Source organism: Hippocampus guttulatus, chromosome 20, assembly GCF_054856545.1.
Source record: "Hippocampus guttulatus isolate MCC_2025c chromosome 20, RoL_Hgut_1.0, whole genome shotgun sequence".
In the NCBI taxonomy this organism is placed as follows: Eukaryota; Metazoa; Chordata; class Actinopteri; order Syngnathiformes; family Syngnathidae; genus Hippocampus; species Hippocampus guttulatus.
Window position 1 is genome coordinate 7,806,049 of NC_141280.1, and position 22,273 is coordinate 7,828,321.

Consider the following 22,273-nt stretch of genomic DNA (forward strand, 5'->3'; position numbering starts at 1 on the left):
CTAAAAGAAAGCTATGACGGGGTGGCAACTTGTTGCATATTTCCGGCGAATTCCATATCGAGCGTCTCGTCTGTTTTCCGTTCAACCTGAGTAAGCACAACATGACCCTCACCTTCCCACCCGCCAGGGATACGAACGCTAAATCATATCGAGTCAGGTTGAACATGCCGAGCAAGCGCTTTAGCCCACCACATCAATATTATCAGCCGAAGCGGTGCGGGGCGGACATATTTCAGCGTCATCAATCACAGCTCAACTCGGCACGTCTGAGTCCACGAGCTTGACTTTTACGTACGGCTCCCTCTCAAGCATCCATCCTGCCTCCTTAGGCGTGCCAGAAAATGACGTGCGCAGGGAGCAGGAAAGGCGAAAAAATCAAGTAGTGGGCGTGGATGAATGTACATGTTTAAAATGGCAAAAAAGTGGTTCATGGAGATTATGATGCTCATTGAGATGGTTAAACTCCTCTCATCTCATCAGTGCAGCATTAATATTATCGATCTATCTTCACAGAAGATAAACAAGATATGACTGGGATGTTATATTGTCATAAAAAAATGCATTGCTGCAGCTGTTGTGTTCCATCCTTTGCTTAAAGTGCTCACAATTGCTATTGGACTGCGTATAGATGTATGTATATATACATCTGGATAGCTGTATAATGAGACTGCAGATAACTGTGTGGTCTTTGGCTTCTCGAATTTAATTGCGACTACGCGGCGTGGCGTTCAGGGAATAAATAAAAAAAACACACCTTCAGTGTCGCAGCGGTGGGCGCGTATGGCGAGCGAGTTAATGGCCGCCAGGCGAGCGGGGCAAAGATAAGGTTGGAGACCATTGAACTGGCCCACATCTCGGTGGGATCTAATCTTGGACCAAAGGCGTTGAGGCGTTGACACTGGCCGATGGGGGGGGGGGGCGCAGGGGTTGGGACGGAACTCTGCTGCCTTCAGCCAATTGATTTCAAATGCGAGCACCACGGGGCTAACGTTAAATATGATATGATGCTTTGAGGTCGTGATAATTGAACTTAAAGGGGACATTTATTACACACAAGACGTTTTGGTCAAGTTTTGACCTTGTGGAGATGACAAATTTATTCGATTTTCCTGTTTTAGTGTGAGTCATCAAATTTCACCACCATTTCAGCACACCCGATGAGCAAAACTCAAATACTTACCGGGACCAATATTTTGACTATTTTTACGTGCTGCTGTAATGATTGACGTTTATTCCGTCCAATGTTTCAAAGACACCCATTGGCGGTACAGCCGTGCGGGAAACCCAAGTCAGAGAGAAAGGACTAATAAGGACAGACTAAGTGGAACAAGTTTATTATTAGTTAATATATGGTCACCACCACGTTAAAAGATCCATAAATGTGAAATATGACGAGTATGTCATGACTGAAAGGTTTGATCATGTTGCATTCAACCTCTAATCCCAGCGTGGATGTTTTTTTTTTCCTCGATGAAGTCCCTGCGCCGTGCGGCTGCGGGTCTTTTGCGAGCACTTAAATAATTCACACTTTAATTATAAGTCAATAAGATCGTCAGCAGCTAATGGATCCTGGCCCTGCGCGCTTTGCTAGGTCAAAATTGACCACGGCTAGCATTAAAAGAAAAAAAACACACATACACGCATAAAAAAAGAAAAAGAAAATATTAAGTCGGCCGTGTGATCAATGGACACGCTGCAGCCGGAATAAACACATTTTGCTCCGTTTGTTTACTCGGCCTGAAGGCTTTTTGTTAACCACCCCAAAAATATGTAATAAATCTCTGACACACAAAAAAAATAATAATAATTAAAAACCCTCTCAAAATATCTTTTCTATTCTGTATAGGCGATGAGTAGTCGTTTTTACCCGCACGATGTCATCATCACCGACGCCATCCTCAGTCTGGATGAAGACTCGGTTCTCTCTACCAATGAGGTGAGTCAAACTCTTTTGCTCATATGTTTTAACACATTCTATTATATTATATTGTTTTTATATTCCATATTTCCCAAATATTCGCCACACTGTACTTCTACTCAACCGGCAGCCTTTGAAAAGAAACACCTGTGGCTAAAGACAAATTGCGCCGGGGTTGACCTTCCGGACCCGGATTTGACATCTCTGTCAGATAAGAGTTTTTAGTTCAGTTAAAATGATATTCAAGTCAAAATTTTTACAGACGAAATGCAAATATATTGACTTTAAAGTTAAATACAACTGAACTGTGGTTTGGCAGTGATTTTTTTGTGTGTGATTGCACAACACTAGTGAGACTTTGTCCCACACTGAGAATCACTAATTGAATAAATTGTCTGCTTGAAAATACACTTTCAAAGTTGGTTCGTTGTTTCGACACGAGTCAGTGGCAGCATCAGAGTTATCGATCGCCGGTGAAATGAGGCATTCAAGTCCATGTGCATGCATGAACGCCATTCATTACCCACGAGCAAGCAGTGTGCTGACTGCGGAGCCAGGGGTGCGTGGGGGGTGGGGGGGGGGGGCTCTGGGCGGGGGCGCGTGTGCCTCCAAAGGACCTTTCCAAATACGTTGCTCGGAATGGGAATGAGGCGCAAGTGAAAACGGAGCAAAGCGCCACCAGTGCAAACATTCGTTATGTTGATTTCATGCCGACTCTCACCACTTCACATTCGCCACCATACTTCATGAAATCAAGATTTTGTCCGCTTATAAACGGATAGCGTTTACATTCCGTTTTTCCTATTCTGTTTGTAATTGAAATATATTGAGTTAGTTGTTTTGGGGGTTTTTTTGGTTGATTTTTTTCACAGATTTAAAAAAAATGTTTGGGTGGGGGATATTGTTTGGACTTTAATCGTGTAACACTATTATTACATTTTTTCTTGCAATTTCCTTAGTAAGGGGAAAAGTACACTTTTTTGGAACTGAAAAGTAAAAAAAATGACACCTTCAAAATTGCACGGCTACAAATAACCCAATATGAGGGTTTTGTTGTTGTTGTTGGTGGTGGTGGTAGTTTTTTCCTTCAGGGCTATTTAACACCGAATTTTGTGTTTGATTGAACTGAGATTTTGACAAATTGTCTTATTACAGACTGCTAAAGCATTTTAGCTGCAAGAAAAACCCCCCAAAACAAACCAAAAAAAAAGCATTGCATATTCAAATTCAAATTAAATCTACATCTTTGTCACTTGGAGAGTCATTAGGAGAACCTACGCGACATGTCTTTAAACTGGCAAATAGTTTTTATTGATCGTCACAAGTCAATGCTCACCTCTTCCACGCTAATGGCGAGACAATTACACTTGGTGGCGCGGCTAAACAATCCCGACCAGCCGGCTAAACTTTTATGCGCTGCAGACCGGCTTGTTTTATGGAGGACGAGGAAGATGGGAGGATGAGGAGGAAACACGCGGAGAGAATCTCGGTTGCGCTCGATAAGCCGTCGCCCTAATTGGCCTTTTAAGGCGGCGCGCGGGGATTTGGGCGAAAAGGAGATGAAATACGCCGAGCGGAATGGAATCACGCGCGGCCGGGCCACTTGATAATCAAGCCCATTTGAATAATAAAACTTTGCTATTTTCGGACGCAACTTTCTCATGATGACTTTGTCTCATGACTCGCGGAGGTGCGGTGCAAGCAACGGGACATTTTCAAAAGGTGTCTCGTGTGGGGATTTTAGTTTTTGGAACAGTGTCTTTGCAGGGGATAAAGAATACATGCCTGCGCGTATTTTGGACTGCCATTAGCTTCAGGTGAAGACTCTAAATTGTCCATATAGAGTGTGAATATTTATCCATAGGTGCCTTGACTGTGGCACAACGGAATAAGTGAACGCAAGCACAAAGGCGGTGACGTACTTTCATGCGGCCGGGGAGCATAAATGAGTCTCGTTGATAATATGTGCTCGCCTTCAGCTTTGCACGTATGAACCGTGACATAACTCCTTTTTATGTGACACCTTTAAAGCCACAAGAGATATAGAGTCAATACGCTGGCCGTATTGAATCTCTGCATCCGGGTTGGCCTTGCCAGCATTTGTTAGCGCAGTGTTTCCAAACATTGACAGAGCCAAGGCACAGATTCTGCAGTCGAACATTTTTCAAATGGAAAAAAAAAATTGTCAATGAAGATAGCATTCAAATGAATCAGAAGGGCAGTCTAGACATTGGTCTTGTAGTTACAAAAAAATAGAGCTAACTTAAGATTTTTCTTTTTCTTCACCAACATGTCTTTTTTTTATTTGCTGAAAAACCAATTTGCAGGCCAAAGCGGTTTTGAAGATCAAAATATTGCTTTGATCCCATCTTGGTGCCAAGAAACTTTAGTCAGGCTATCCCTTGACAATCCAAAAAAGTGCTTTGGCACCATCTTGTGCCATCCATCCATTCATTTTCTGATCCACTTGTCCTCACAAGGGTCATGCTAGAGCCTCTTCCAGCTGTTTTAGGCGGGGTACACCCTGAACCGGTCGCCAACCAATCACAGAGCACACATAGACCAACAACCACCCGCGCTCACACTCACACCTCGGGACGTGCTAACTAACCAGTTGCTCACCGTGCCGCCATCATCTTGTGCCACCAATAAATGCATACCTGTCAACTCATACAGTTTAGCCATAGTTCATACGGATTTTGTGGTGAATCTTACGTATATGCCCGTATCGCACAAATCATACGGATTCTAAAAATTTCCGTTATTTTTTTTTCCCCCTAACAGGTAGTTCTGTTTGCTTTTGGAGTTGGTGAAAAAAGTAACGCAGGAATACAACTCTGAACACAGTAATGCCACTAAGTAGAATGATGATTAGACATTAACCAGACATTGTATTATGGAGATCTACAATAAATATCATTGAAAATTTCGTGGGGGTTTTTTCTGCTGCTTTGGTATGTTATAAGGATTTTTTGCTCTTTATAAGGATTTTTTGGTAGTTTATACAGGTTGGCGCTCCGAAAAATTGACAGGTATGTAAATGGTTACCGACATTTTTTGGGGGTGGATTCCAATCCCGGTCGTATCAATAGCAACCATTTTGTTTGTTTATGGATGGATGGATGGATGACTGTACATACTGCCATCGACTGGAAGGAGACGTCATTTTTCCAGTTGTGGCTAATCGTCGCTGGCATAGATAGATGACGACGGCTGTATTTATTGAATTTATTAGCCGTAAACAAGTGATCATTTTCAGAACAATTAGGTGAAAGGGGATCATTCCTGTTGGCACACCTCGCTGCACAGTGGCTGTGAATCGATGTATTAGTGTCTTATCTCTCCCTCACACACACACACACACACACACACACATACAGTTTTCCGAATGTCATCCTTCAGCACTTCCGCCACGTCACACCTGTCGTTAATGGAGACGGACGGACGAGGAGTGGCAAGCGTGCGCCGCGGTGATGAAGTCACACATGCCAAGTGGCATTATCGGAAACGTTTTCATCTCGGATGGCGACGTGATTAAAAGTGCAGCACCTTATTAATTATTACACGGCACGCACGCGTCTCAATCACCGCCGTGGCAGCCGCAACCTTTTCGATTGTCTGCTCAGCGCACAGATGGCAGGAGATGATTCAATTTTAGCGCTCTCTTTTTTTTTTCTTTTTTTTCTTTTTTTTTTACGGCATTTCACACTGGCCATCTCTGTTACCTCCTGTGGAAGTTTATTGTAAAATTGACACATACAGTATCAAAACACCTAAATGACCAACTAAACCATATAATGTCATCTAATGAAAATCTGCTATCTTAATGCCAGCATATAATAACAATTGCCATAGACTGACTCATGAAAATTAATTCATTCATTGCAGCTTTTGGTATGATCCGGTCATGTAGACACAAGCAAAGTTTTGCAAATCTACTGTAAGTGACTCACGAAGCTGCCTTATTTGGTGCGGAGGATAAAGCATATATTGCTATTTTCTGTCTACGTGGGTTGCTGCACCATTTGTGTTGAATAATCTCTTATAACACCATGGCTGACGATGTTATTTGTTAGCCTGTCAGTGGCGTTTTAAATTGTGTGTTAGCATTAAGCTAGCGCAAGGCAAACGTGTTATTCTGTTGATCTGATTCTCCTTGTTATTATATGTTTGGTTTGACAGTAAACTGCAACTGGGCGCTTTCGTTGAACCACTAGAAAGGCGCATTGCTGATTAATTTATTTACTCTCTGCCAAACTGCTTCTTGTTGTGAGGTCAATGCCAATGTCATGCTGTGATTTTTGTCTGAAAGGCATAGGTGACAAAATTATGTCTTGGCCTTTAGGCTAGGAAAATAATGTCAAAGCAGCTATTGATTCCCTTTTTTTGGGGCTCTTGGGCTGCTAATCGCGTCTTTTTTTATGGGGCGGGGTGGGGGCACAAGTTTTGTCGAGGCCAGCTGGTGCAGTGTAAAATAGCAAACGGAATGTGGAAATCTTCACGATCCTAACGCGCATGTCAGTGAGCATGATGTGGACATCCTGTTTCTGTCCTCATCATGGATGAAAAACACAATTAGTTGCTTGAGCTAGCAGGTAGGCTGGTAAACGATACTTTCCCGGACCTCAATAAATAGTCCGGCAGTACTTAATGGTACCTAAAAGTGTCCAATGGGTGTCTAACGAGTGTATTAGTGTTCGCCCCACCCTCCCCGAAGTATCATCAACATCGACATTTATGTTGCCGGTGCCGCTAATTGGCATACGAACAAGACGCCGTCGTGCTTTCCTCAATGTGGAAATGTCGTATTTCCCCCCCTCCAGGTGGATTTCGCCTTCATCGTGTGGCAAACCTTTCCGGAGCGTATCGTAGGTTATCCCGCCCGGAGCCACTACTGGGACGGCTCGCGCTCCTGCTGGGCCTACACGTCCAAATGGACCAACGACTACTCGATGGTGCTCACCGGGGCCGCCTTCTACCACAGGTACGAGGCCGGATAATATCACAACCGTCGTTCTGAAAAAGACATCCATGACGATGCTAATAAGTAGCATCGGCGCCCCCTATCAGGTACTACCACTACCTGTTCAGCAGCTACGTGCCCAGCAGCCTGCTGAGTATGGTGGACCGTATGGCCAACTGCGAGGACATCCTGATGAACTTCCTGGTATCGGCCGTCACCAAGCAAGCGCCCGTCAAGGTGACGCAGAAGAAACAGTACAAGGAGACCATGATGAGCCAAGTAAGGGCAAAATTCGCAACCCACAAAAGAAAAGACACAAGCAAGTCTGCCATTTTGCATTGCGGCGGCCATCCGCGAGACTTTTGCCATTTCCGGGGACCGTTCGTCACTTCTTGAAGCGTTAATTATTTTATTCTTATGACAAGCCCGAGGGATGATGGCACGAGCGGCATGAAAATGATAAAAGAGGAAATAATTGAAAGTATTTCCTGTCTTCATGTTTGATGAGCGCTGTTAGGGAATCCAGCGTCGCCATTCATCTTTTCCGACGCGCTCATCATGGGGAGCAAATTTTGAAACATATGATTTCTTTCGAACACCAAGCAGTCTCCCCAACGTAAGCGCACAAACGGCCAACATTATTCTCCACACTCCTAAAAATAAAATATCTTTTGCTATCGCTCTCGGGGGGGATTACGACAACGTTTTACAACGTATGCCCTGTGGACAGCACGAATGGGGACGATGTCATTATGATGTCATCAGGGTTATCGCCCATTTCAGTCACTACTTCCTTTTCTTGCAGAAGCAATAAGAATAAGAGTGCAGTATGGTTTTAATCATTGCGAAAAACACTTTTTGGGGTCGCACGATGATTGATGTGTTGAGCACAGACGGTTTGTGACGACTCAGCAGAATGTACCGAGTAATTAATAGCTTAAATGAGCCGCCGGCCAATTTACATTTACTTGACTTCATTCATATCATTTTTTTTACAAATACATGAAATTCAGAGGACCGGCGTGAGTTCCGCCAGGCATTGAAATGAATGTTTTGCGGGTTTGGTCAGAGGCATAAATAGACCAGAATAATAAAAAAACTAAAACCAAATCAAAAACTACACAGCAACTATGAGCCAAACCTGAACTAGAACTACAGCTTGAGCCATCTTTTTGGGTCCGCCCCCAAAGGGCTCCAAGGCGTCCCGGTGGGCCGACCCGGACCACTTTGCCGAGCGTCAGACGTGCGTGAACGCCTTCAGTCGCTGGCTGGGCTTCATGCCGTTGCTGCACTCGCAGATGAGACTGGACCCGCTGCTTTTCCGGGATCAGGTGTCCATGCTGCGCAAGAAGTACCGCGACATCGAGAGGCTGTGAACGTGATCGCCCCCCCCCTCCCCTCCCGTGGACCGCCAGACACGTAGCCAACACAGAAGGTATGCTCACACTCGCAAAAAAAAAAAATCTAAATTAAAAAAATAAAACACACACGCGAGGGACGTGAGCTGCATGAAAACAACCGTTCTTAATCATAATCCAAAAACAGCAAAAGGAAGCGGAATGGTATGGCGGCTTCTTAACGATGGGACAATCTTGCTATTGTACATTTATGGCTGCGGTTCGTGTCTGTATGAAGCAAATAAAATCAAGGTATGCTATCAAAAGTGTCACGGGGGCTTCACTTTTTGCTTCCTGACTTTGCACGAAATGGCACTCCTGGGCCACTTCATTAGGCACAGCTTTAATCGCTGTGCCGAATCGTTTTTATGTACAAGATTACCTATTTTATGTGCATAGATTCTAACTTTGCAAAGATAATCATGATCAAAAATAAATTACGTATTCAGTATTTTCGCATTTTTTTAATGAAAATTTGTGAAAAAGCAAGCAAGCCAAAAAAAATGTTTTTTTAAGAACAGCAATGCAATGTTTAGCAATATTTGGGATATATGTTTTATTATTGTGTTTGTGGTGGCGTAGAACTCGACAATGATTCTCTCATCTCGCGACATAGGGTCACCAAAATATTTGGAGCCCGACTGATTCGTCGGCCAGATAATTTTATCAGCTGATATTTGGTTTTAGGAACTGATTTTTTTTTTTTTTTGATTAACACCTGACAATGTAAGACACAAAATCCATATCGGTCAGGTCCAACCCTTCATTATGGACATATTCCAAAATAATTGTCTGTCTGTGACATTGTCAGGCAAACTAGCTGTACCCATTAAACTGAAAAGGTGTCCTCAACACCCCCACCCACCCTTAAGGGCGTGCACATGAATATTAAAATGATCCCACTTTGATTGCTTCGCTTTCCAGCGAGGACTCGACTTGAGGAGGATAGACGGAAAAAGGCCGAAACGTTGATCCGCAAAATAAATTGATATGATAATCAGAAGCCGCATTGTCCTCCCATCAAAGCATTTTTATGCTTAGTTGTTGTTTGGACAGTTTGGATTCTTTGTCCATTTCGACGCTCTGACGTGTGTCTCGCCATGTCACGGTTGTTGACGTGGTTGTTCTGCACATTTCATCCAAAGTACAAAATGCTTCCCCAAGCCTAAAATGTAACCCAGAGCAGAACTACAACTAGAAACAGACTTGAAACACAACTCGAACCTGAAGCAACCTACAGCCACTATCCATCCATCCATCTTCTACCGCTTATCCGGGGCCGGGTCGCGGGGGCAACAGCTTTAGCAGGGAAGCCCAGACTTCCCTCTCCCTAGCTACTTCTTCCAGCTCTCCCCTACAGCCACTATTGAAATCCAAAACCAGGAACGTCAACAGCGTATTTCATCAAACAGTCTTTTCAACTTTAACCGCCAACCCTCACATCCTCTCGCCTTCTCTCCCCCACAACCCCTGAGAGCCAATGATGTGTCCTATTTCGGTCCAAAATTGGAGACTCGCCATCCATCCATCCATCCGTGCGTGTTTGTGTGTGTGTGTGGTGCGTGTCAAGGCGTGTGAGTAGCCACTATGACAAATGTGAGGAGACAGGCCTTAATGAGAAACATAGTTGGAGGAAAAGATAGCATATATAGGACATTTCACGATGGTGTCACATGTACTTCCACGTGGGCAAAAGTTGAAGCGTCTTCCGCGCTATTAATTGAAAAACAAACCCGTAGTTTGAATGTGTCAAGTGATTTATTTTACATCGTTCCCAATTGTGTGTTTTGGTTAAAAATATACAGTATATATAAATATGTAGACACCGTATTTTCCGCACTATAAGGCACTTTGGAGTATAAGGCGCACCTTCAATGAATGGGCGATTTCAAAACTGTTGAAATAGAATGGCGCATAGAATGGAAGCTACCATAGTGGCTGCGGTTGCATTACGCATCCACTAGATGGAGTTACGCTAAAGGGAATACAATACAATACATTACAGCTTTATTCATATAGAGCCCTGGCCAGTGAAAGTGCGCCTTATAGTGTGGAAAATACAGTGTGTGTGTGTGTGTGTGTGTGTGTGTGTGTGTGTGTGTGTGTGTGTGTGTGTGTGTGTGTGTGTGTGTGTGTGTGCGTGTGTGTGTGCGTGTGTGTGTGTGTGTGCGCGTGCGTGTGCGTGTGCTTGTGTGTGTGTGTATACACATCATGATAGCAATCATCTCTCCCGCCGAACTGCACCTACAATTCTCGACTTGCACGGATTAGTCCATTTGGTCATGGAATCTGCGGCAAAGGATTTGAATCCTCTGATGTTCCACTTCTCTCACCAAAGATCAATTTACCCCGTTTTCCTTGAATGTGGAGGTTGGGAGGAGCGGGATTCTCAGGCTCGCAGCCAATCGATGAGTGACAACCCGGTGCCAAAGTGAATAATCATAATAGATGGAGATGATTTATTCATGATGAGAGCCTAATGGAGCCGTGACCAATGAGCGGCGTGCTGACAGCTGAGAAGACGGCGAGAGATGAAAGAGGGAGCAGACGGCCGCCGTCACATGGACTCAATCCCAGACGTGCTGACGGACGCAAAAGCGCGCGCCACTTTTCCTCTTCGCACGCACACGTGGTCGTCGGCATTAAAGCGACACTTTGGAGTTTTTCGTCGTCAAAGCAACACGATGTAGTTGTTGGAACACACGTCGAATTATGAGGCAGAAATATATATTGTGTCGTCTCCCTTTCTCGTGTGTGCGTTGTTCGCTTTCGTCATTGATTAACGTAAAGATGTCATCGTCTTGCAGTGACATCATGGGGAAGGCTAGTCCATTCCTGCTTACGCCAACGCCCTCCTAAGCGACAGCACGAATGGTCGCCCGCATTTGATGTTATTTAACAAACACATGCTGCGGTTTAAAGAGCGTCAGCGTTTTCAAAATGTCCTCATCAGGGAACTTTATTTATCTTACTTTAATACTCATGAGATGAAGTTCATAAAGCAACAGCGAAACGAGCAGCTGGCTATCAATGTGGTTTATGCGCTGATGTCATATTTATCTTGCTGTTTTTTTAAACACTCCTAGTGGAGGGCGTTGTTGTTTGCGGCTCTCAAGGGTGCACTTCAGGGGGCAGTGTCGCGCACACACACGTTGCAGCCAGCATAAAAGTGCATCATGAGACTCACAGCGGAATTCCCAAAAGCAAAGTGCAAATAGAAGCGACGAAGCGATTTGTTTTAGTTCTTTAGTTTAGTTGCATAAGAACAATACAATAATCACATGACTGAACAGAATATCAAGAAATTTTGCTTCAGTTTAATGGAAGTTGCGCTGCTCCTTCTGATGTGTGTGTGCGCTTTAGCCACCAGGCGGCAGTATATTACAGTGTTGTGATAAATTGTGTTAAAGTGTAAAATAAATACATCCTTTAAAAAAACGGATCATTTATGCTGCTCATAAAAATTTTAACATGGGCCAATGAAATCGATCGACTAACGAATTGGTCAGGTCTTTAATGATTAATTGTTCGCAGCTGAGGATAAAGAATATATTCCTGTGAGTGTTGTGGTATTGTCTACGTGTGTTGCTGCCCGTTTTGTGTTCAAATATCTGCCACAAAGTGCTTGTAAGGCTATGACGCTGAAGCTATTCCTTAGCTGGCCTATTGCGTTTTGGATCGTTTGTTCGCATTAAGCTAAACAAACTTTATGAAGGCAAAGCTGTGTGTTATGTTTACTTTGACAATAAACTTGAGCCGGGAGCTCAAATATTTGTCTACAAGTCCAAACAACTATCCATCAATTGGTTTTCGGTGTTCAGTCATGATCTGGGGCTGCTTTGCTCTACCTTGCATGTGATCTTTTGACTCTGGTTCACATGCAAATTAAACTAATAAAAAGTCTTGCCGGATTTTGTCAAGTTGATTGTCGGTGCTAATATTACAGAAGTTATCTCAGTGAGTTTTATGTTATTATTATTATTATTTTTTTTTTTACTTTTGTAAGGATGATGAGGAAAGAAGAAAGCGGCGCAGACGTTGTGTTCCACAGCTGCTGCGCAATTACAATCCGATAGAATCACGTCCACCTCCCCACCCCCTGCCTGTCATAACGCACGTAATGCAAACAAATGGCCCACACGTCGAGACCGCGCACACACACGAGCACACCAAATAGTTTCAAATCCAAATTGTACTCGCTTCGATTCATTTTCATTTAAAAAGTGATTGAATTGGCCTGTTGTTTCTCATGTATCTTCTACACAGTAAATGAGCATACCTGCAATACAATAAATAATATCAAAGTATAACAAATTGGAAGTGTTTTTTTTTTTTTTTGGAGGGGGGCGGCTATCTTTGTAATTACCAACATACACATAAGAGAGAATGTGTGTGCATGAACATGTGGCACTCGGCCTTTTGACGAAGTGTTTTCCAATCTTTGGTCAAACCAAGACGCATATTTTACCTGACAAAAAATTCGCAGCACTGCAGCAACAAAAAATGTCACAAAAAGTATCTATCGTGAAGTAATGAGAATTGATGATAATAAATCTGTGGTATGGATGGCTGTTTTTGTTTGTTTGTTTTAACACCAACGAAAAATCGCTACAAACTAAATATGGTGTTAAAATGTTGTTTAAAAAAAAATCTACTTCAATAAAAATGTTAAATCTTTTTTACGGCCACCCGGGGTCAATATAATAAACACACAAACAAGGAAGACGATCACAAGTACGACAACTGACCCAGGAATTGTATTAAAATTTGTCGCTCTTCACAGAAGATAAAGAATATATGTCTGTTAGTATTATAAGCTAACACTTGGCAAGGTTGTGTGGTTTTAAATATATGACTTGTAATTTTCTTTGTTTTTGCGTTTAGAGTTGGGCTGGCTCCCCGAAAAATATCGAAAGAATAGTTTTGGGGGGAAAAAGTCCACAAATAGATGAAGCTGAGGGTGCTGAACCGCGAGAATGCCAGAACAAACTGTAATTGTTTTTTTTTTTCACAACTTTCATGTCAACAGATGGAATTTGAAAGCGCGCGCATGAAAGCGCGGATCCAAAAAACATCCGCGTGGATTAGGTTGGAGGGCGCGAGTTCAAGTGTTCTCCGCGATAACCTTTCCCCGTCATTGCCTCCTTAGAACAAATCTGTTCTTATCGGCATCTTGTAGTGGCGGCTGGCACATGCAATTTCCCAGCTGCCCCCGGCGGCAGCGCCAGCCTGCGTTAAATCTGACGCTCTCATCTGTTGTCTTCAAGAGGACAACCGTGGCTTGCTTTTTCCACACTCGCGCCGCTTTGCTTCTTTTCATAACATGGGACATGCACATGCACGTGCGCCTTTGACTGTGCGTGCACGTCGGAAATTGGCAACGGAAATTGTCATCCACGCGAGGTTGTGGTGGTCAGTCAGGAAATGAGATGTGGAGGAAGTTGAATTCTAAAATAAGAAAAACAAATCAACACTGTGGTGGCGTTTGTGCGCTCGTGTGTGTGTGTGTGTGTGTGTGTGTGTGTGTGTGTGTGTGTGTGTCGTCGTGTAAATGAAATGATCAGCACAAGTTATAATTACTTGCTGGCTCCTCATCATGCTGAGATTGAGAGGCGCAAAAAGAAAGGTGGGCGGAGGGCAACTATGGCTAACGTGCTGTTTGAGGATTTATAAATGTCAAAAACACGAAAATGACGGTCGTTTAGTTGTCGTGGAACGTACATGATTTGTATGTTCCATCAACCGCAATTTTAGTCTTCACCTAACAAACTATTATGTCAAAGTCAGTTTTCTCAAGCCTAATTTTGCTTGCGGCTATTTGGAAATGTTTTTATTCAACAATAAAATACATGATTGCGGGGGGAAAGAAATCACGTTTCAGAGGGAAAAAAATAACACTTTTTTTCCCCAGGAAAAAAATGTACCGGTAGGTTTTTTTGTAAAAATAGTTTTTCACACCTTTGAAAGAAATAAATGGTTTGAATAAGAGAACTCCGGAAAAAAAATCGATTAGAAAAAAAAGTCTAGTAAAAAATTAAAAAAAACGTTGATAGAATCTGAAAAAAAATGCAATTCTTTAAAAAATAAAATTAAATAAATTGTTTGGAGATAACATTTTTGTCGAAAAAACACCAACCTTTTCCATGTGAATGATAATAGACAAAATAATTTCACATTTTCAAATATTTTAATTATTCCAGATTTTTTTATTCCAATAGGAAAGAAAAGTTTTTTTAATACATACGTTTAGAGAAAGCATAATTTTCTTTCCTCCCCCCAAAAACGTTCTTGAAAAAGTCAAATAAAAACAATGTTTACTCAAAGATTAAGAATTGCAAGAAGAAAAAAAAAACAACCTCAGCCCCCCCAAAAGATTTCCAGGAAAAATATTTTGCCTTTTTCCCTGAGAAAAAAAAAATACATCATTATAGAAGCTTCAAGAGAGAAAAACGTTTTGCTCAGGTAATTTTTTTTTCAGAAAAAAATCTTTTTTTAATTAAAAAATTTATTTCACGGAAAAAAACATTTTTCAGATTTTTTTTCCCATCCCAATTACCTCTTGTTGCAGTTAATTTCACTCAAAATTGCTCCCAGATCCATCATTGGCATCCAAGAGACATTTCTATAATGATGTGATTTGTACTTTTAAGGTTTGTTGGCTTTCCCTAACATTACATTGAAACTACTTGTGCAGCTGGCTTCGGGTAGACTCCCCCCCACACACACACACATACACACACACACACCTGCCAATATATCACAGTATCCATGTGTGAAGATTGATGGCATTAAATTGCTTCTATCCAGTTTTTTTTTTTATCAGGATTTACAGGCCTTGCTGTACGCAGAGCTCTCCAGCACCACTCCCGTACATAAATCATTCCTTTTCACCTCCCCGACACACACACGCACGCACAGGCACGTGAGGATATGGCTATAACAAGATGGATGATCTGCCGGTCAGACAAAAAAAAAGGGGTGCGAGCTCACACGCAAACACACGTGTACGTTTTGACTGGGTAATGGAAAATGTCAATCCGTGTGCACGGAGGGCCCGACGTTCCCACCCTTATGCCCGTTGCTCTCATTATGGGGAAATGTCACATTATTTCCCCGACTACATGTTACATGATTAATTCCGAGCCGAAAGAAAGGTGAGATGGACAGCAAGACGGGGAGGAAATCTGATGTGTGTCTCCACCACGTTGGATTGTGTCGTCGCTGTTCCTCGTGGCCCGACTTGAACCCTCTGAAGTGAATTCGGCGATTTGTTTCAAAATATATTACATGTTCAAAGATCAGTGCTGAGAATACTGAGAACTACATGTGACTTGTTCTTTTTTCTTCAGTCTAATTTGACAGGCAACTGTAGACCACGGCTTTGTGCTGATGTGGCTGCTTTAGAGTGCCTCGTTGCAGCCATGAGTGTGTGCACGTCATGCAGAGAAAGCGTGAACAACAAAGACGAGTGGTTAAAAAGTCCAACTCGACAGCAGGGCTTTGCGCTGGCATCGCTGTTTGGAGTTCAAGAGTTATCCCAGCAGGTTTCGAGGAAGAGGCATCTCAAGGTGGCGGCTATGCATGTGTTGGAGTGAGCGAGCGAGGCTAAAAATTAGGTAAGTGCGACCCCTAGTGGTGAGATATATTTCGTCCCATACAATAAACCGTCGCCATTTTTGTATTGGATCTCATTAGATTGTCCATCAAGACATTTGAAAGCGTTATCGTTTTATATTAAACACGTGTTAAGTAAAGCTCAGCTCACCATTTCGAATGTGTGTGACAAGACTTTAATTCTGACATTCTCGGAACACACAACACACGCACATTAGTGAAAAGTACAAAAAGCTGAATAAAAAAATATGACTGGAAAGAGAGATGTGCAGAAGTTTGCGTTTTAGTTCTTGAGGTAAATCCACACATTTGAGATGTTGGTCTTCAGTTGACCACAAAACGCTTTTAAACTTTCTTGGCATACAAGAAGGGCAGAGTTGAATACATGTTAGTGTAAACGTGGCTCCACTTTCTTCGAAGTGCAACACTCTTTGAGCAAAACAAAGCACTTATAATTGACCAGCAGGAAAGTTGTTAGTCTACAAAACACACACAAAAAGGTGAGTAGATCCCACATTTCATAAATTCAAGTTCTAGTCGTTTGGATGGTACGCTTGAGTCCAAAGTGTCCTTTGGTGAAGATTTGCAGCATTACAGGCGAGCCGTGGCAACGTTCGGAGGCGGGAGCTTCCCTCCTGCACAAAAGGTGAGGGGTTCATTTCTTTTCACACTTCTTCGAATGCTAACAGGCTTCTTCATCTCACCCAAAGCCTCTTCCATAGATTGAAGTTTCACTTTGTTGACCCTCAGAGTGTCCTGCTCCGCTCTGAAAATTGGTGACAAATTTGAAAACGAACTGATTATTCGTTTATAATAAACGATTTTTTAAAAAATCGAATTTGTATTGCAGTATAATGGGTGCGATGTCTCACTCTGACCAGCAGGGGACACTATATATTTTTAAATTAAAATTCTGTACGATTGTTTTTGTTTCAGATTTTTTTGGGGGGGGGGGTTGTTTTTTGTTTTTGTTTTTATCTAATCATTTGTCTTGTTCCAAGTTGTGCTCAGACACGTGTTGAAAACTGACGCACCTCTGTACGGCACCCAGTCTGAACAGAGCAGCCAGAACGTTCTTGTGCAGGTCGGACGACAATACCTCCAATTGGGTTAGCCTCCCTACGACACAGCAACACACGGTGACGTTAAACACGCGAGACGTCAACGTGTATTCACTTCAATGTATACAAAACAAACTTATCCGACCTTGCAGCAAATGTTTGATGATAAACTGGCGGACGGCAGGGATGAACGACTTTTGCGTCAGCGCCTTGGCGGACTCCTCCAAAAGGAAACGACAAACCACCTGGGCACACAAATGGGGTAAAAAAAATTCAAGAAAAAGGAAAACAGCAGTGGAACTGCAACACTTTGTATAAAACACCATTTAATTTTGTTCTTTTTCAATTTTAATTTTATTTTGGTTTTTAATTCAATTTTGGGTTTTTTTTGCATATATTTAACATTTTGATGAATGTAATTTTTAGTAGAACTTTAATTCATATTTAACTACACATTTTCTATTTATTTATTAATTCTTTGGAATTGTTTAGTCTTATTTAAAATTATAATTGAGTTTCTATTTTTAATTTTGCTTGTATTTTTTTATTTAAAATACACTCTGATTTATATTGCAAATCCCAAAGGATTTTTAAATATATTCACATTTTAATTTTTTAAATTCAACAACACAAACTCTGCAAGAGGGATTTTAATTCAGTTTTTTAATTAGATTTTTTTTGTAAATTGTATTTTTAATTTGATATTTAGGAAATAAAATAATTTGTACCATTTAATGTTAATTGGATTTACATTTGAGTATTTTTATAATTGAGTGTTCGATAAAATGTGTTAAATGATATTCCCAATTTATAATTCATTTTAATTTCACTGCGTCATCATACAGCAAAGTTGTTACATCTCACGGTCCCCGTGCACAAGCTCGTTCATCAACCGTCACTCACCAGGTATCCTTGCAGGAAGGGCTCCAGCACGCCCGTGAGGAAGTCCAGGGTTTTCTGCCCGCGTTTTGTCACCGCCACGTCGTGCTGGGTGACGTGCAGCGCTCCGGTCTTCTCCAGCAGGTAACAAGCCTCCTCGAAATCCTTACAACCAAAACAGTGCGAAAACAATTCACCTTATTAAAAAAAAAGAAAACAAAAACCATCTTCGTCTGTGGTGCTGACCTGCACGGTGGCTCCAGGACACAGGATGAACTCATTCGAGAAGACGTCCCTCAGGAATCTGAAGCAGTCGAAAACCTCCACTGTAATAATACATTAAAAAAAAAAATCAAGGCAAACAAATATCATATTTAATATACATATTAGAGCAGTCACGTGGTGACTGTGACTCACCTTTTCGCGCGGAAGAGGTGGCACGTACGGCCGAGGCGAGCAGCGCCGGTCGCAGGAAAACATGTAGCGCCTGGTTCCTGTAGGAGGCGCAAGAGAGCACCAGCACTGCCCGGCTCAGGAGTTGCTCCTCCGCGGAGGAGGCCGCCTCGGCTGCTCCTGCTGTGTCATGACAAATAGTGAGCCTTTATTTTAAATAAAAAAAATTACAAAAATATATATGCTGGGGACAAAAGTATTGGGACACGGTCCACCTTTAAGGAGTGAAGAAAATGGGGCGTGAGCTTTCCGCCGTCACTGTTAACTATACGAAATGTAACTTTGTTCATCTCATCAATGTATGCCAGTGATGTACCATGACGGGAAAAACAAGCTCTCGTCACCATTCACCACTGCTTCATGGCTGTGTATTCAACAGATTTCACTCCCAAGTGCATTTGAGAGTCGAGAGCGCAACTCCTGATTGATGAATCGATTGATTCGGAGGCGTCTCCCAATACATGAGTGGACACTGATCCCAAACAAACCTTGTTCCAGGTGAACCCGCCCCTCGGAGACCCTCACCAGACCTCCGTGCAGGGCGAGGCTGGAGGACACCACCTCAGATGGATGCATTTGGTCTGAACATTGGAATTCAAACAAAGACAGTCAAATAAACTCTCATTATCTTTAAACGTGTATCATGTATTTTGAAGTGGCGTTCCTATTTAGCCAATTGTGTCTTTCATTAAGCATGTGTACGTTGTTTTGTGAGTTTTAACCACTTGTCTTTTTTGTTGCGTTTTTGTGTTTGTATGCATATGAATCGGCTCATTGTCACCATGACGACAATGCACCACACTGTACCGGCCCAATGGAGGAAGGCTCCGTACTGCCGGGAAAGGTCCCGCAGCCACACTGCTCGTTCAGTCAGCTCATCTAGAGTCATTGGCGCTTCCTGCTTCTGCAAAAGCAGAGTCGCCAAGAGGACCCACGGCTTCAGCACGGAGTTCTCCTCCTGTGCCCTCACCAGCCTGTAGGCGGTGTTGTTCACAAAGAGCACCGTCTCCTCTCTGGGCCTTGCAGGAATGTGTCTTTAAAAAAAATTAAAATAAAATTAAATACGCTTCTGGATAGTCAAACAAAACTTGTGAGTTCAAATTACATAATCATTTTGTGACATACTGTATGTATGGGTTCTTCGTTTGTTACCTGGGCGTCAGATTAAACTGACAGCGGTCCACGTGGCCGTGGGCTAAATTCCTGACCGACACTGGTTGACCAAAGTAAACATGGATGCTACCGTAGTCCTCACGCAAGATCTTCCTGGCTTTAAAGAGACCCTGGCAGAAAAGGTAAAACAGTCAAACAGATGATTTCGACTTGCGTTATTTCTTACAAGGAAAATTTTATCATGCAATGCCTACGATATGCCACTAAAAGGCAGTGTTGTCGTGAAAACAACTTCCTGTTTCTTCGCCATGACGCCGGACCACAACGGGTGAGTTGTTTGACCTTATTTGAAATTAAAGTAGTATTTTTGACCTGAACTTCTGAATTCACAAATAGATTATTTCAACAATTGGGAATACGCGAGTGACTCACCGACGTGGACTCCTTGGGCTTCGGAACGCCGAGAAGCTCCCGGGCATAGAGAGCCTCCTCCAGTATCCTCTCATAGCTGATGCTGACCGGCACCAAGGACACGTCGAACACCTCGCCCTTGAGGAAGGGCTCCATCACGATGTTCAACAAACCTTGCCGAGAACGCATGCCATAACGTTTGGAAATGCTTGGTGAATATGACTTCATTTTTTCCACTCCTTTCGTCGTCTTCTTACCCAACTTTGGCGTTAAAGATTTGGCTGTTCGGCTTCGCGTGCCCTCGAGGAAAAACTCGACGGGAGCATACCCATTCTGAAAAAATACAACGTCAATCATTAAATCCTTGAATAATTTTGAAAAAGGATCTACAGCATTTGCAATTTTTTTCCCCCTCAATATTGCGATTAACACAACCGAAATAAATACATTTAAAACCGACCCCGTGAGCTCACATTAATTGACAATGTCCAAAAATGAAGAACATTTTCACTATAAACAAAATAATTGTCGTGATAATAGTCACATTTTTCCTGACCTTGACAATGGTCTTGACATATTCGGAAAAGACAGCCCAGTACAATCTGTCGCCACCGAACGAGCGTCGGATGAAGAAAGCGCCGGACATTCGCAGCATCTCACCCACAAATTTCATCCCCATGAAGTCTTGTGTGGGGGGGGGGGGGGGGGGGGGGACACACAGGGAGAGTGTAAGTTGTTTACTCGACGAGGCCTCGTGTAATCTATTACAACATACCCATGCCAGCAGCGATGACGGGCAGGGAGAGGTCGTAAGTATACAGGATGTAGGACATGAGCAGGAAGTCCATGTAGCTGCGGTGGCTCGGGAGGAGAACCACCGGGTGCTCTTGGATAGCCTGCTGGAGCTAACCATAAAAAGGGTTGCTAGCTTTGTTATTATCATCACAGATGATGCCGATAACTGCCTGAATAAAATTCAGACGACAAATTAATCGGCCGATTAATTAGAATGTAAGGCTCTTACTCTCTGGATGCCTTCCTCGTTCACGCTGACACTGCGGAACAACATCTTGAACACCTTGCTGAGCATGAAGGCGAAAAATCGAACCGTGCTGAGCTGCAGGCGGTGAGCCATCTCGTCCAAGATGGCCTCGGCCTCGGCCCGGACGTCCTCCAACGCTTTGCCCGTCTCCTTGGCAACCTTGGAGAAAATTAAGGATTGGATTCATCCTTTTTTAAGGAATGTATAATATATCAAGGTACTTGTCATTTGCCTTTTCTATAATCAAAGAGGAGGGAAAGAATTCAAATGAGGAGTTTTATGTTTGTGAAAAAAAAAAGTCAGATGTTTTATTTTTTTGTATTGCACAGAGACATCTGTAATCCAGTCCAGAAATGTAAGTATCTACCTGATGGATGACATAGTTAACGGGATCCGAGTGCAGCGCGGTGCTCTTGAGCGTGTCCGGCGTGCACGGCGTCAGGCCTTTATAGAGCACGGGCATGAAGCACTTGGCGGCAAATCGGAGGTCGCTGGAGATCCGGCGTTCCTCCAGCATGTCTTCGAAGTCATCTCGCTTTTTCAGCATTGGATCGCCGCGCTGAAAAACAGAACGCAGGAAATAAATATCCATGAGCTCGCAGGGGGGGGGTTGATGCATTGTGCCACTTATAGTATTATCTCCAATGAAGAAGACAGCTCCCATCAACACAACCGAGTGAGTACTGTCCAGAGAGTTGAGAGACAATACAAACGTACAAAAACATATCTTCTTCTAATACATGCACATGTGAAATATTGTCCCTGCCACAGTGGAAAGCATTATCTCTAGATTTGTTGGGTTGGTTCCAAAACAGAAACCCTGTGGAATGTCAAATGAAACCTAAAACAAATATACAGTATATGTACGACTAATTTTACATTAGTTTAAAATATTGTGCCAATATAGGCTTTCACACTGAAAAAGAATTAATTTTAACAGGCAATCAATTCCCAGTTCAGTAAATAAATATGGACACATCAGAAATACTGTTTCGGTTTTGGAAAAAAAATCTATTCTCTCAATTTATCTCTCTCAATTCAATCCAAATATTCGTAACGATGAAGCGCATATTAAACAGTAGTGTCAACATATTTGTGTTAATGCGACTCGTCGTAGCATTACTACAAACGTATATTTTTGTCCTTGAGTGTGGGAATATGACTGGGACAGATAGTCCCGTGGGCTGCTAAATGGAGAACCAAGTCAAATGTCAAATGTCACACATACAACCCGACTCGGGTTAGCTCATCTCCACGATCATCGGAGATGTTTACATACCGTGTAAACAGCTTTGGATGCCATCCTCCCTCAGGTGAGGAGCCACGCTGCATCCACCTAGGCTTTTGACAGTTTTTACGAGCCGTTCAATTGATAATATCCAAAGGCGATATCAGCTTCCAGAGGAGAAACTTCACATGGGC

At 42.7% G+C, this 22,273-nt stretch overlaps 2 protein-coding genes across 2 annotated transcripts in view; one reads left to right on the forward strand and one right to left on the reverse strand.

Annotated features, from left to right (window-relative positions):
* The window catches only part of LOC147187838 (exostosin-1-like), a 54,325-nt gene extending 45,811 nt beyond the window's left edge, over positions 1 to 8,514 (forward strand). The window contains exons 9-12 of the mRNA XM_086100301.1: positions 1,847 to 1,936; positions 6,742 to 6,902; positions 6,989 to 7,160; positions 8,072 to 8,514. Of these exons, the coding sequence (XP_085956427.1) occupies positions 1,847 to 1,936; positions 6,742 to 6,902; positions 6,989 to 7,160; positions 8,072 to 8,257 (609 nt within the window). The 3' untranslated portion in view covers positions 8,258 to 8,514. The remainder of the gene's footprint in view (positions 1 to 1,846; positions 1,937 to 6,741; positions 6,903 to 6,988; positions 7,161 to 8,071) is intronic.
* A 7,538-nt stretch (positions 8,515 to 16,052) lies between these two features.
* On the reverse strand, positions 16,053 to 22,273 carry LOC147187841 (dihydroxyacetone phosphate acyltransferase-like). The gene is made up of 17 exons (XM_086100328.1): positions 22,131 to 22,273; positions 21,219 to 21,410; positions 20,834 to 21,010; positions 20,585 to 20,714; positions 20,366 to 20,493; positions 20,067 to 20,142; positions 19,831 to 19,982; positions 19,438 to 19,568; positions 19,093 to 19,319; positions 18,774 to 18,866; positions 18,250 to 18,408; positions 18,079 to 18,158; positions 17,857 to 17,997; positions 17,099 to 17,198; positions 16,927 to 17,011; positions 16,597 to 16,658; positions 16,053 to 16,527 (listed from the first exon to the last, which is right to left on the reverse strand). The coding sequence occupies exons 1-17, from the start codon at positions 22,152 to 22,154 to the stop codon at positions 16,484 to 16,486; spliced, it is 2,001 nt and encodes a 666-aa protein (XP_085956454.1). The 5' UTR covers positions 22,155 to 22,273; the 3' UTR covers positions 16,053 to 16,483.

Bases quoted from the DNA above. Each gene is read 5' to 3' on its own strand.
- LOC147187841 (XM_086100328.1), bottom strand. From the start codon at position 22,154: ATGGCATCCAAAGCTGTTTACACG. The intron at 19,983-20,066 runs GTAAGAAGACGA...GTTCTCGGCAAG, and splicing joins ATCTTTAACGCCAAAGTTGG to GTTTGTTGAACATCGTGATG. The intron at 16,659-16,926 runs GTGCGTCAGTTT...ACCAATTTTCAG, and splicing joins AGACTGGGTGCCGTACAGAG to AGCGGAGCAGGACACTCTGA.